The sequence below is a fragment of the Melospiza georgiana genome, chromosome 10 (assembly GCF_028018845.1).
Source record: "Melospiza georgiana isolate bMelGeo1 chromosome 10, bMelGeo1.pri, whole genome shotgun sequence".
NCBI lineage: Eukaryota > Metazoa > Chordata > Aves > Passeriformes > Passerellidae > Melospiza > Melospiza georgiana.
The window spans coordinates 203,004-216,426 of record NC_080439.1 but is presented as its reverse complement, the minus strand read 5'-3'; the positions used below and the strand labels follow the sequence as shown (position 1 = coordinate 216,426).

The 13,423-nt window shown below is 39.7% G+C and overlaps 1 protein-coding gene across 3 annotated transcripts in view; it reads right to left on the bottom strand.

The window, feature by feature from the left end:
* The window catches only part of HPS3 (HPS3 biogenesis of lysosomal organelles complex 2 subunit 1), a 20,410-nt gene extending 6,987 nt beyond the window's left edge, over positions 1 to 13,423 (bottom strand). The window contains exons 1-12 of one of the 3 annotated variants that reach the window (XM_058030776.1): positions 13,148 to 13,423; positions 11,707 to 12,157; positions 10,634 to 10,640; positions 10,215 to 10,417; positions 9,155 to 9,240; positions 7,309 to 7,501; positions 6,959 to 7,040; positions 5,033 to 5,187; positions 3,404 to 3,512; positions 3,013 to 3,194; positions 2,476 to 2,653; positions 1,595 to 1,825 (exon numbers count right to left, since the gene is read on the bottom strand). In XM_058030776.1, coding sequence (XP_057886759.1) covers positions 1,595 to 1,825; positions 2,476 to 2,653; positions 3,013 to 3,194; positions 3,404 to 3,512; positions 5,033 to 5,187; positions 6,959 to 7,040; positions 7,309 to 7,501; positions 9,155 to 9,240; positions 10,215 to 10,417; positions 10,634 to 10,640; positions 11,707 to 12,157; positions 13,148 to 13,370 — 2,100 coding nt within the window. In that variant the 5' untranslated portion in view covers positions 13,371 to 13,423. Of the gene's footprint in view, positions 1 to 1,594; positions 1,826 to 2,475; positions 2,654 to 3,012; positions 3,195 to 3,403; positions 3,513 to 5,032; positions 5,188 to 6,958; positions 7,041 to 7,308; positions 7,502 to 9,154; positions 9,241 to 10,214; positions 10,418 to 10,633; positions 10,641 to 11,662; positions 12,158 to 12,761; positions 13,113 to 13,147 lie in introns of those variants that run through there. The other 2 variants (XM_058030774.1, XM_058030775.1) reach the window with 2 other exon arrangements.

Sequence of the window (13,423 nt, the reverse complement as noted above, 5' to 3'; positions counted from 1 at the left end):
TATAGATTATTCTACTCAGTAAACTCAGTATTTCCTCTGGCAGTGAAATTTAGATGGAAGCAAGGAAGAAAGCAAATCCTTTCTGCAATTCACAGAGTAGCTCTCCAGAGACAGAGATCCAAACTACATCTGGAGCAGCAACTCCAGAAAAACAGGCCTTGTACCTGAACACTGAAAGTAATATTCAGTTGAAAGATGGAGTTAGTGTGTACATAAAATGGATTTCACTAAGTAATCCAAGACATTTGATATACAGGGTGGTTTGAAAAATCACTGGCTGACATTTCAAGAGTCTACTTTGCAGAAGTGTGATTTTTATTTTGAAAATACCCCTAAAACAATGATCAAAATGTGCTTCACTTTGTGTAACAGGAAGCTATTTTGAGTTGAGTGCTTATGAAGGTGAATATAACATATTATTCCCATTTTAAAGACAGTGGCAAAATAATGCCTAAGTAAATTAAATGAATTACGCAAGACATATAAGGCAGACCTAGAAGAAATATTAAGAGTAGTTTTCTGAAAGTGTTTTTTCCTACTTTGAAATAAAATGCTTTTTTAAAGGTGAAGAGCAATAGAACATATTTAACAGATCAGATCAGAAAGAAAGAAAATCCAACCAAAAACACTCAAGCCTAAGCCACCTTATTCTCAAAATAACATCCATACAGCATGTTTGCTCACAACATGACAATTTCACTTGATCGTGCTGCAAAAGCAGGTGGTGCTGAATATAATTTTTGAAACAGCTCCCCACAGTTCCGATCCTGCAACTCAAAACCAGCTAACTTTAAAAACTCTGCAGGACTTTTTCCACCAAAGCACGATATCTAACTTTGAAACAGCTATCCATTTATTTCAAAAGTGTTTAGACTCCCAATATTCCACTGTAAGAAAAAGTCTCTACTACCTTTTAATATTCCACAGTCTTGATCAAACTCAACAAGAAGTAATTTACAGACTGGTCTCACACAATGTGAACATCTGTGGCAGAGACAGCTCCACTAACATTTTTGCCCCCAGTGATGAGGAATTATTAATTTCATAGCTCTGAAGTAGGTTCTGATCTGGTCTTAATAAGAGTTAAGTGCTTTGATTCCACATAAGATGTGAAATTGTATACAGAAACTTCAGTTTGTAAGAACAATGAACAAATATTCTGTTCAAGAAAAATTTTATAATGGCTGTTTGTATACAGGTGTTTAGATGGGCATATCACATATTAATTTCAGGTGGAGAGGTGAAGAAATGCTACTATACAATCCTCCCATGCAGCTGAAGAGCACTGGCAGAGTTGGTTACATCCCAGTAAAACAACATCTAATTGATTAAGAATAAAGAGCTTCAAAACTTGCTTATTTTGTAAGTTTTTGCCAAGACAAGACTACCCTACCTGTAGGGCAAACTGTACAGTCCCAGTGTATGTCAGCCCTCTGTTCTACTGTTACTGCAGACATCCAGTGGAGCCTACACAGCCTATCAGGAGAAAGACGAGTGACTGGAAGCTTCTTTTACTGTAAAATGCAACTACAAGTCAAACTATTGCCCTGGACTTTGTAAAGCATGAACAGCTCACGCTCTTGGCATACTTTACCTCCTTATAGGAGTGCATTTCATGTTCATACATTGCCAGGTCTCCCATTTTCAGAGCAAAGAAAGCCTTAGTAAGTGTCAGGACCACTGATGGCATCATCTTTTCTACTTTCTGAAGATACTTCACAGCTGTCAAAGGACATATGTTTCTCATGCTGGGACTGCAAAGGATATCAGGCAGCTGCACAGGGTCCGCAAGATACAGTATCTGGAGAACTTTATTTCCTGATTCCTATTGAAATAAAAGCCATTTGACAGTTCAGAACTTTTCAGATGTTCATTTTTCTACGGCATTTGAAAGTACTGCAGTTCTATTGTTTTGGTTTTTGTGGAAATTTTTTTTAAAAACTTGTCTGTTTTTAAAAACAGACAAGTTCAGCTTAGCTATCAAATCACAGCACCTTTCCTGCCTCTCTCCTCCCTACTGGTAAAAGTAAAGGATTTCTAACTGGTAGTGATCCAACTCACATTCTGGCATGCTAGGAGAACATCTACCATCAAAATGAATTGTTTTTAGCAATTGGTATAATTTAGCAATGATCAAAGGAAACAGCTTGTTTTGCTACAGAAATGGAAGATGACAGAAATTTGAGGCAGGGCTTTCCTGAACCAGAAGCGTCTCTGTGCAAGTGGGAACCAGATCATAGCAACATGCATCATGATAGCCAAATGTGTAAGACGTTGCTTGAATGCAGTCCAAATCATCACAGGTGCTGCTTGCTATTCAACAACAGTGGGAAAATAAACATAATGTGAAAAAGAATAACTGTAAAACTAAAAAAGCAGCTCAGCATTTTCAAATGGAAAGTGATTAATATTTGATACACAATTCTTAAAATCAGAACTAAATTAGCAGATTACAAATAAACCAATTATTTCTACCTTACTTAATTCTTCGTTTGAGTCTTCATTAAGAGAATGAGTTAAGTAAAATATAAATCCTCTCTCATATGTCTGTATTTCATCACCTTCTGAAACTAGTCTCTTTAAAACTTCAGTCATGGATAAACCTGACATTCTGTAGTATGGCAAAGCAAGGTGGTAATCCTTTGTGTCAAACCTGAAGGAAATAAGAGAGGAAGGAAAAAAAATAACAAAACAACTAAGGGCAATGCTTTTGCCATCACTCTTTGTAAGAGCTAAAAGTACATCAAACAAAGTCACAGGCACATCAGTTATCTGCATATATTGTTCACATTCAACATAATTCTGTTGAATTCAACATAATTCTGAATAATTCTGTTTAATGACAAAAAAGACAACCAGAAAAGAAGACTAGACTAAGCTGGTTTTGTAAAACATAAAGGTTTGTATGACATATGCAATATTAATGTAAAATAGCAAAGAATTATGGATTTTCATTTTAAGGTTACACCACTGGAAACACATGCCTATGCCACTTTGACATCTAAAACATACCTGCTGTAGCAGTCTCCTAAGAAGGCACAACTTTCTCTGAATGCTCTCAGAAGATCTTCCTTCTCATCTGATTTAAGGAAATGAGGGTCCATTATAGCTGCTCTGATCAGTAAGTGAGCCTCACTTAAAAGATGGATGCAGCTCTCAGTTTTAACATTTTCATAAGTTCTACTATATTCTACCTAGAACAGACACAGCACATACTTAGGCTACTGACAAAAATTAAGAATATACAGGAATAATTTTAATGAGGACAGCATCTGCCTGAAATTGGACTATGGGTTTTTCACAAGAAATATATTACACCATATTCAGCAACGACATGCATCAGAGATTAACTAGCAGTACTTATTTTTAGTTAGCATATAACAAAGGCAGGAGTTGAGCATACCATTTCTCTGTAAAGCTGAATTGTTGAAACAGTGTTTATAATATATAAATTCCAACCCGGCTCTGACTCAGAATTTGTTCTGGATTTGATGTGGTCAGTCTTTCTGGAACTAGAGAAAAATGCTGAGTTGTCAGTGTTGAAATAAACACTATGCAAGCAAAAAACCCCCACTCATTTTGTAATTCAAATGCATAAATAGGTGTGTCTGCAGACACGTAAGTGCTGGAGAGTTAAGCTGTGAATTTAAGTCATACTGGCTAATAACAGAACAGAGATAGGCATGTTCACACATAAGAGTCATCATCAGAACTGTCCACTACATCTCCTGTGCTTAACACCAGGGAGTATCAGGAATCATGGAATCATCAAATGGATTGGCTTGGACCTTAAAGATCATCTAGCTCTAACCCTCCCACCATAGGCATGGGATGCCACTCACTGAACAGGTCAGACTACCCAGAGCCTTATCCAACCACACCTTGAACAGTTAAGTAATTTAAATTAGCTGTTTAATCTCCCGTAAGGATTTAGTGCATGGCTGCCCCTGCAGCTCTATCAAAGTGTTTGCCAACACATGGGATAAAGAGGTATCAGAATACTTTTATTCTAAAACTTTGGCTTGGTCTATAAAGCCCTGAGGTTAAAAACACTGTGGGAAAACAGACTCTTTTTGTTCTGTTTTTAAATTTTATTTTAACTGTACAGATGAGAAGATTTTTACATCTTTATTATCAAATTATTGTGCTACGTAGCTTAGTATTTGTCCATTACATTTTTTACAGAAGGCAAAAAGTGTATCTTCTTCAAATGTCAATTTGATAGAATATTTGAATATTTGAAACAATGCAACTGGCAGAAAATGTGCTTTATACAAGAAAACTACAGTATTTGGAATAGTCATGTTTCCTTACAGGCTTCTCCTTATCTTCTTCTGAATAATGTCTGCTCTAGACTTTATGAAATACTGGGTCAACTAACTCCTCAATCAACTAAAGCTGTCCCACTCTTGTTAATTAACTTTAACTGACTTTAATAAATGTGGTTTCTGAATAACTGCTTAGAACAGCTCCTTAGCTGTTTTATGAAAAGCCTTCAAAACTGGAAAGGGAATAGCAGTTTCCTTGGAAACTTTTAAAAAGTCAGATATACCTCTGGCTACACACAGGCTACAACTGTAACTTGGGGTGAAGTCTGACCAACTTTTGTCATTGATAACTACAGTGATCCTCACAACTTTCTTGGCAAGAACCCTTAGGCAAAGATAAGACATTTCACTTTGTGCTGTGACATATTTTGTAACCTGTAGCTATGGCACTACATATTTTTGGTACTCTACATTTTTTCTCAAGATAAATACTTTGTAAATTCTCATGATAAATTCTTAGTAATGCTATTTTAACATTTTGTTGATTTCAGGCATTTGTGACTTTATGCTCATTTCTTCTATGTCAGTAAATACAATAGAATTGAAAAAAATAAAAGCTTGATTGCTCTTCTCAGTCACTTAGAAGGCAACTATTTCTCAAGAGTTTTTCAACAGAAGAACCTCTCTTAAATTGCAATATCCACAAGTTCAACGCTGTACACAGAGCTCTAAGTACCAGCTCCCTAAAAGATACAAATCCTTACAGCATCCTTCTTGTAGGCTTTCTTCTTTCAGTAATATCTTCTGTGTCTGCCTTAGTCAAAAGAATTATATGGTTTTTGAAATGACAGATAGCTCTTGGTCCTATAAAAAGCTGCATTCTTAATGTACAGACATCCAGTGTGACAGGTGGACAAGCCTATAAAGGAAAGTGACTCTTTTGTAATTTCACTTGGTACGCACATTGAGTTTTTAAATAAATCAGAAAAAAAAGTAACCTTTGTACAATGATCTGACATTAAGAACATCCACTAGCTTTCCTAACTTTGAGTGCATCATATAAGCAAGAATAAAAATACTCATAAAGGCCTGACAAGAATTATTTAATAATGAGTGGAAAAAAATTTATTTCACTCTTCAAAGCAATTGCACAGTTTCAGCTATGTTTCTCAAAATAATTGAACCTGAAATAGATGCCTAACACAGAAAACTTTATCCTGATTAGTTTGATTTTGGCCGCTGATTATAAAAGCCTTAATCTGAGTTGCTTATAAAAAGCAATTACAGATAGAAGTATTATATTTGCTTGCCTATTGTTACCTTACATAGCCGGTATTATTTTCCCAATTTGTTCTATGCACTTTTCATGTAAAACATATGCTATCATCTATATTGGACTTAAAATTGAAAAATGCAGCCTCATTTGCACAGAAATATTCTAAATTTACAGCTTTAAAAAGATAAAATACTACACTTACAAATTAACATATATAGTGAAACAAGACAACACAGCGTTACATGAGTAACCTGCTTTTTGAAGACACCTCAATTTCTTGTAAGAGGTGGAGGCCTACAGTGGTGGTCTGGAGGCTCTAGACTGCCCTGGGCTCGTGAGACCCAGAATGAGGCAGCTCTAAACCTGGTTTAAAAAAACAGCAGGAAAAACAGTAATGGCAAGTAATAAAAATAACCACCATAACACTTCAAACTCCACACTGGGGCAGGGATACCCATGAGGGAACTGGCCCATGAAGGACCCAACCCACACCAGCACAGGGATGTCCCAGAGGGACTGTAGCCCATGGATGGATCCATGCCAGAGTGGGTAGACACACTGTGGATGGCAAGCTGCAGCATGGAAATCTGTGTAGGACTGCAGCCTTCACACCTCTCCAAAACTCCTACAGACACACGAGGCAGCCTGCTGACTGACTGCAGGAACTATGATGGATGTCAATGTGACGCACAGTAAAAATGCAGAAAGCTGAGACTAGAGAATGGACAGGAGAGATTGTGTCACGTGCTGGTATTACCTATCCAGAGCTGGGAATACATGTTTGGTTCTTGAAAAGTTTATAAAACTTCTGATGTCCTATGGTTTCTTTATATCTGCTGTCTACATGCTCAGAAGAAATCCTTAAATGCTACCTTAGAATATAACTCTGTCTATCTTTCCTACTATTTTTATTCATGTATATCACAATCTTTACATTCAATAGATTTTTACTGATAAGCAATTTAAGGAAGGGGAAAAGTTAAGACCTCCAAGGATCAAAAGCCCTCCTTCTAAAAAACATGCCCTAAGTATCTGGTGGCAGACTTGTTTGATTGCCTACAAGCCTCTTAGAAAAACTGTTTTTTTCAAGGACACCTAAGAGAGAGAAACATTATACAATAAAAGAAAACTCTGTACCCTTTGTTCAATTTTATACAGAAAAGCATGGAATTTAGTTTTAAAAACAAGTGATTTTATTGCTTTTCATGTTTTTGAAAACATTCTATAATGGTCTAAAATTTTACATGGCAACAATAGATTTTGAGACATCTGTAGATCACCAAAATACATGCTACTCATTTTGGATGTTATTATATTGGTTCAGCCACCAGAAACAAACAGGATTTTAAACCTTAAGTCAACTAAGTGCCATACCACTACTTCCATTCTATTAGTGAGATAATGAGAGGTGTACCTTCACAGTCGTGTCAATATATGGATCCTCACTACGAGCTGCTGCTGCACTGCATCGCACTGTGAAGCACTGCAGGTTCTGACTAGAGGAAAAGAAGAAAACACAACAATGAAGAAAAGAAATTAGATTTGCAAAAGTTAGGTAGCCAAGACTACAGTTAATCAGCTCTTTTTCCTTTGAAGAAATGGGCTTAAAAGCCCAAGCACAGGAGAGTATGTTGAACAAGCACATGAGCCTGCCCAGAGATTTCCAGGAGGCTATGAAGGATGCATCAGAGCGGAAAAAAATTTTGAAAGGACAGCAGCACAGAGAAACACAGTAAACTACCAGTAAAACCATAAGCATAGTACCTTGTAATGACGTGTAAGAACTGTGGAGTGAGGACTGCCTGCTCTGACTTTTCTGAATATTGGTAAGTAGAAATTAGTTCTACTAACTTCCCAAGAGAGTAGAGATATCCAACATGAGGTAAAGAGAAAAAGCAGAAGAGACTCAGAAGTTTTCTCTTGTTCTCAGTTTCCTCATAGGCTGTTGCAGGAATTCCTAAAGATAGTAATGAGAAAGGCATTTTATGTGCTTCATAAATAAAAACCCGGCAATTCCATTCCAAGCCTGATGCCTAAAGGACAGAATCAAACCTGCCCAAGTTGCAGACTAGTTTTCTTAGTAGCTAGTAAAAAGAAGTTTTATATGAAGCTCAGTGCATATGTCAAAAAATTGTATGACACATAACCTCATTTGGAAGCATTTTCACAAAATATGAATGTAGCACCTAGAGAAGAAATTCTATAGATGTAACAGCATTAGAGAGTCCTAAATTCACCAGAACTAAGCATCCATGGACTGAAAGCTTGATCTTAGACAATTACTTTTGAGTTGGAACGAATGCTCATCCAGAGCTGCAGCTCACAAAAAAAGTAGGTATTACTTAAGGGAAGGAAAGGCTGGAAATCGCAGAATTTACAGGATGCCACTTTAGTAGGTAACAGCTGTGATCATATTCTACAGACCCTCTTAACAAAGCCTGTAAATCACACAAGAGCATAAGACAGCTGGAGTTAAATGGCAAGTAGTTCATTCTGTTCAGCCAGCCGCAAGTTAAATGAGGCATTGCTACTTCGCAGACAGTAAACCATCTCAAACTGAGTGAGGAGTTAGTAAAAGTCAAGGGCCAACCATATCCTGGGATGCATCAGGCACAGCATTGCTGGTGGGGCAGGGATGGGATTGTCCTGCTCTGCTCTGCACTGGGCAGCATTAGCTTGAGCCCTGGGGGCAGTTTGGGGCACTAGAATACAAGAAGGATATAAACCTATTAGACAAGAGACTAAGGGAGGGCTAAAAAGATGGTGAAGAGTCTGGAGGGGAGGCCATAGGAGGAGTGGCTGACACTTGGTTTGTTCAGCCTGGAGGAGACGGAGGAGAGATCTGAGATTTTACATGCAGTTCCTGAGGGAATGAAGCTGTGTCAGGGGAGGTTTAGGTCGGCTATTAGGAAAAGGCTCTTCTCCCAGAGGTTGTCAGGCACTGAAACAGGCTCCCCAGGGCAGTGGTCACGGCCCAAGCCTGGCAGAGCTCAAGGAGCATTTGGAAAATGTTCTCAGGCACTTGGTGGGATTCTTAGGGTTCTCCTGCACAGGCCCAGGAGTTGGATTCTATGATCCTTGTGAGTCCCTTCCAACTCAGGACATTCTATGATTATACAAAATCTGACTGCTAACATACAGCATTAAATTCTTCCATGGATCTTTTGTGGCTTGAGCTAGTGAACCCCTAAAATCTGCATTCATCCCTTCCAATTTTAATTAAGGCCCTTCAGAAAGGTAACCAGTATCTTAGTGATCATTAAGGTTTATTACTCTAATTTCCTCAGCTGGCTGAGTGACAGTCTAGTATCTTGTAATAATAAGGAGAATTTTATTAATGCAACGTAAAGAGTAACTGGTTTGCAACACAGTGCGTTGAATTGGTATTTTAGTTCAAGTTTTATGTAGAACTTGGGGGAATTAAAATACTTTTTTGTTAACAGAAGCTCAGTTTAAATCATTGAAAAGGGAGAAAAGATCTCAATTTAAAAACAAATCAATGTAAAAACAAATCACACACAGTGTATGAAAGAGGATACACAATGAAGCTCTTTTCTTTCACAAGCCTCCTGTGACACAGTCCATGGTGTATTCATGCATATCCATTTACCTGTCTGGTATACAGGAAGCAGTTGAACAGAGTGCAACTTAGTCTCTTCACAAAACCCAAAAGGCGACTGGTCGGGCGCAAAATGTCTAGGAAAACAGTCCAAAAATCATGGGACTGCAGTGAAAAATTGATTATATAATTTGGACAAGTAAACAGCACTGGATAAAAGAAGCAAAGCTCACGTTTTAACACTCAACAACAATGCATCCTCCTACTACCAATACCATTAATAGCAATGCAAAGAAGCACATGGTACAGTTAGATGGAACTCTATTAATAGAGTTCCTGCAACCTAAATCCTCTCTCTTTGCTTGTCTGCAAGATGCATGTCAAAGTTTGACATCACTGAAGAAACCCACAACTGATTTTGACCTCAATTTAATCTTTTTTTCATCTTTCTTTTTAGTTCACTGAGCTATATGGAACACCATGCCATGTCCAACACTATTTTTTTTCTATCATGTGTCATCCTTTTCCCTGCTTTGCTTTGGAATTCACTGTGGGACCCTGGCATCAATTCTTCCTTAGCTTTTGATAGAAATTTTGGTGAAAAAGGAAGACTAAATCAGCTTCATGAGGAGGGGACCTGGAGACACAGGTGCTGAACTGTTCTCCATGGGATCCTGGGAAAGGCTCAAAGGTGTGCCAGGGGAGGGTTACACTTGATGTGAGGAACCATTTTCTTACCAAGAATGGTGAAACACTGGACAGGCTTCCTGGAGAGATGGCTGATGCCCTAGACCTGTCACTGTTTAAGAGGCGTTTGGACTGTGCCCTTAACAATATACTTTAAGAGTGGCTCCCTCCTGAAGTGGTCAGGCAATTGCACTAGATGATTGTTGCAGATCCCTTCCAACTGAAATATTCCAAGATACTAACAAATGGACTTTCCTCGGTATCCCAGGATTTCCTCAGTTCAAAAGAAACACCAAATCTTACAAAAACCCCAGAAGTCAAAACATCAGGTGTTTCCTTTCAAAAAGACAAAATACACAATGCAGTTTGTTTTTTTTTTTTTGTAGTAAATTAACCCATAAAAGGGAAAACACATCTGTAATACCTGAAAAGCAGATACTGCACTTGGAAGTGCTTTGTGTCTTCCACAGGTAACTCTGTAGATTCCAGTATGACAGGTATCTCACACAGCTTACTTTGTTCCCCAAGCAATTCCACTGGCTTCTGACATATGATGAACTCATCTAATTCAAGCTGTAAAGGATGTGTTGGAGGACTTTCATCTTTCACACCTGAGCAATGAAAATGCTATCTTAATTGTTCAAACCACTCCAACCACAGCAGTAAGAAAATAGTATGACAATATTGATTAAATACTCCAATTACAGCTACCCTGCTAGCATTGCCTTCCTCAAACCACCAGATTCTGAAAACAGCCATACTAGAAGATGGGAACAATTCTTATTTAAGCCTTAACAGTCTGAATACTTAAGAGTCAAGATTTCTGGGAAAAAAAACCCTAACAGGTAAACTGCTCACTAGAAGGTGAGTCAACGGCAACCAGTTCCACAAATGACTGGTCATCAAAAAATGCTCACTTTTTGCTGAAGAGGTTTTGAGAAGGCAAATGCAGCTATCACAGGAAGCTGTGTTATCTTTAGCTCATTCAAGTCCTGGAAAGCAAACCCTAGTAATACTCAGAAGGTAACTAGAACTTTTCTATGTGGTTTTTAGTAATAAAAAAAAAACAACAGGGGGAGAACACCATTATCTGAGAAATGACCCATCTTCATTCAGTGAAGAACACTGCATTTATATTGTCCCTATCTGAAAAGACTTATCTACCTATAAATGTTTTCTAGGCACAGTTTCCATTTCTAAATGACTCTCCTTTTAAGTTTCTTCAATTATAAAGAAAGGACCTTCCTAAGGTTTGTTGGTGTTGATCTGATACATATGTTTGGAAAAGTGGGAACTGATAATTGATTACATATGGATTGATATCCTGCAATATACAGGAATGAAACCTCCTGAGTACATCTATTTCTGGGATTTCTATAATTCTAAGACAAGCTCCTGAATAAGATAAAGGAATGAAAAAGGAGAATTTGCTTGATTATGGCAGGTTGTGATCCTAACAGTTAAAAAAGCATACAGATATCACCACAGAAACATTCGTCATTGTGTAAGCCAGTTACTTAGGCAGTGACACTGATAGAATAATTTTTCTGAACACAGCACACTGAACTACTGCTACTTTAACTTGGCCCATTGTGGCATCCTAAAACAGGGACCTAATTCTGTGTCTGCAGAGGCTGTACTATCTTCTAAAGGTGGAGCACAATGGCATATTTGTTTGAAATGTTACCTCCAACTGCAGGTTGGTGCAACTTTTCATGCTCTAGAATATTCAGCTGATAGTCAGTGATAGGACAATCTGGAAATATTTTCTGAAGGGCCAAGACCTTGTTTGAGACTACTTTCAGAACAACAGGAATCAATTAGCAGATTCTTGGAGATTAAAAAAATTTAAAAATTTATTTCAGCACCTACCTCCATCCATAGCCTTCTCTGGTGCACTGACTCCCTGAGCACACTGCTCTGTCCTGTCTGCACTTTGCTGGACCAGTTCCAGTTTCAGGATTAGAACATCCAGCTCTGTTGTTATAGCTATATGTCTGGCACAAAATGCAACTTCGACAGGAATGAGGTTATCAATGTGCAAAATTAAGGAGCGTTCAAAATCTAACACAGTCAAATTCTGGTTTATGACACGGTATTTCAAACAGAATATGACAAGTTTATTCTTGCAGCCCACAAGTAGATCTCCATTCACAGGACAACATGAAATGCACAGTGGAGGATCTGAAAGTGGCATTTCAACAACTGACATTTGTTCTTTTAAGGCTTCACTGTATGACTCTTCCATCTTGTGACCAACCATCCGGACACACACGCGAGAACTCCCTGCAGGCATGCATCTCCAGTTCATATATGCTCTTAGGAAAGTTGCTTTGCTTTTTTCTTCAATTGTCACCAGATAGTCTCCTTAAAAGAAAGCAGTTACACTGATAATCATTTAAAAATAGATTACAGCTTCTGAACTCATTATCTGCTGTAGTATGCTACAAAGAATATCTTCAAGTCTCAACTCTTACAAAAAAATTCCAAAAACAGTTTTCACCAATTTTCCTCTAACTGAATACAAAGCACAAGTTTCTTTGCTAGGGGGCACACACTTCACACACTACTAAAAGCAAAGACTGAGAGGTTCAGAGTAACTCCTGAGTGAATCCTCTCTGTAAGATGTGATTGCACACAAGGTTCCCCCCACCTCCCCACCTTCTGATATCCATTAATGAGGAAATGTGTTGTTCTCTACAAACCATGGAAAGCAAAGGACCAATAGATTCATGAAAAGCTGTGGAATGGGCTGGAACGACCACCCCATTCCGTGCTCTAAAAACAAAATACAAAAAACAAGAAAAAAACCCGAAACAAACAACAACAACAAAACAAACAATCCTCCCCCCCCCGGCCAAAAAAAAAAAAAAAACAACAAAAAATCAACGAACCCTCCCCCCCCCCCAAAAAAAAAAAAAAGAAAAAAAAGAAAAAAAAGAAAAAAGCAGTCAGGGGCAGGTGCACATACCGCAACCGAGGCGGAGGCAGACGATGAAGGGAGCTGCGGCTCCCACCCTCCCTGCAGGCCGGAGCGCTGCCGGCGCTGCGACCGGCCCGCGCTTCCCTACCCGGCCGGCAGGCCAGCCCGCTCCAGCAGGTGCGCCCCACCTCCGCCTCGGAAGTACCCTGAGAAAGAGCGTGAGGGAGACGCGGGCGGGAGGGCCAGGCACTACTTCCGCGGCAGAGCCCGAGCGGCTTTGTTCTCCGCCCGCCTCCCGCAGTCCCCGGCCCCTGGCCCTGCTGGCCCTTCATCCCCACCCGGCGGAGCCCCAGGGCCGCTCCACGCACTCAGACCTCACGCGTCCCGGTTTCCCCGGCCGAGCACTCACGGACCCAGCGATGGCGGGGACTGACCTGCCGAGCTGTGCGCCATGCGCAGCACCGGACCCAGTGTGGCGAAGGAGCCCAGGGCCTCGCAGCGGCCCTGTTCGCGCAAGGTGAACACGTCCACCCTGCAGCTGGCCGCCGTGCTGGCCACGAACAGCACGTCTTGGCCGCAGCAGAAGTGCGCCGGTTCCTGCTTGCAAGGCACTACTCGCTGCGACCCGAACGGGTGCAGATTGTAAAGCTGCACCATGGTCCCGAAAAGCTCCGCCGCGGCAGCGGAGCGGGCACCCGCAGCCTGCCGGG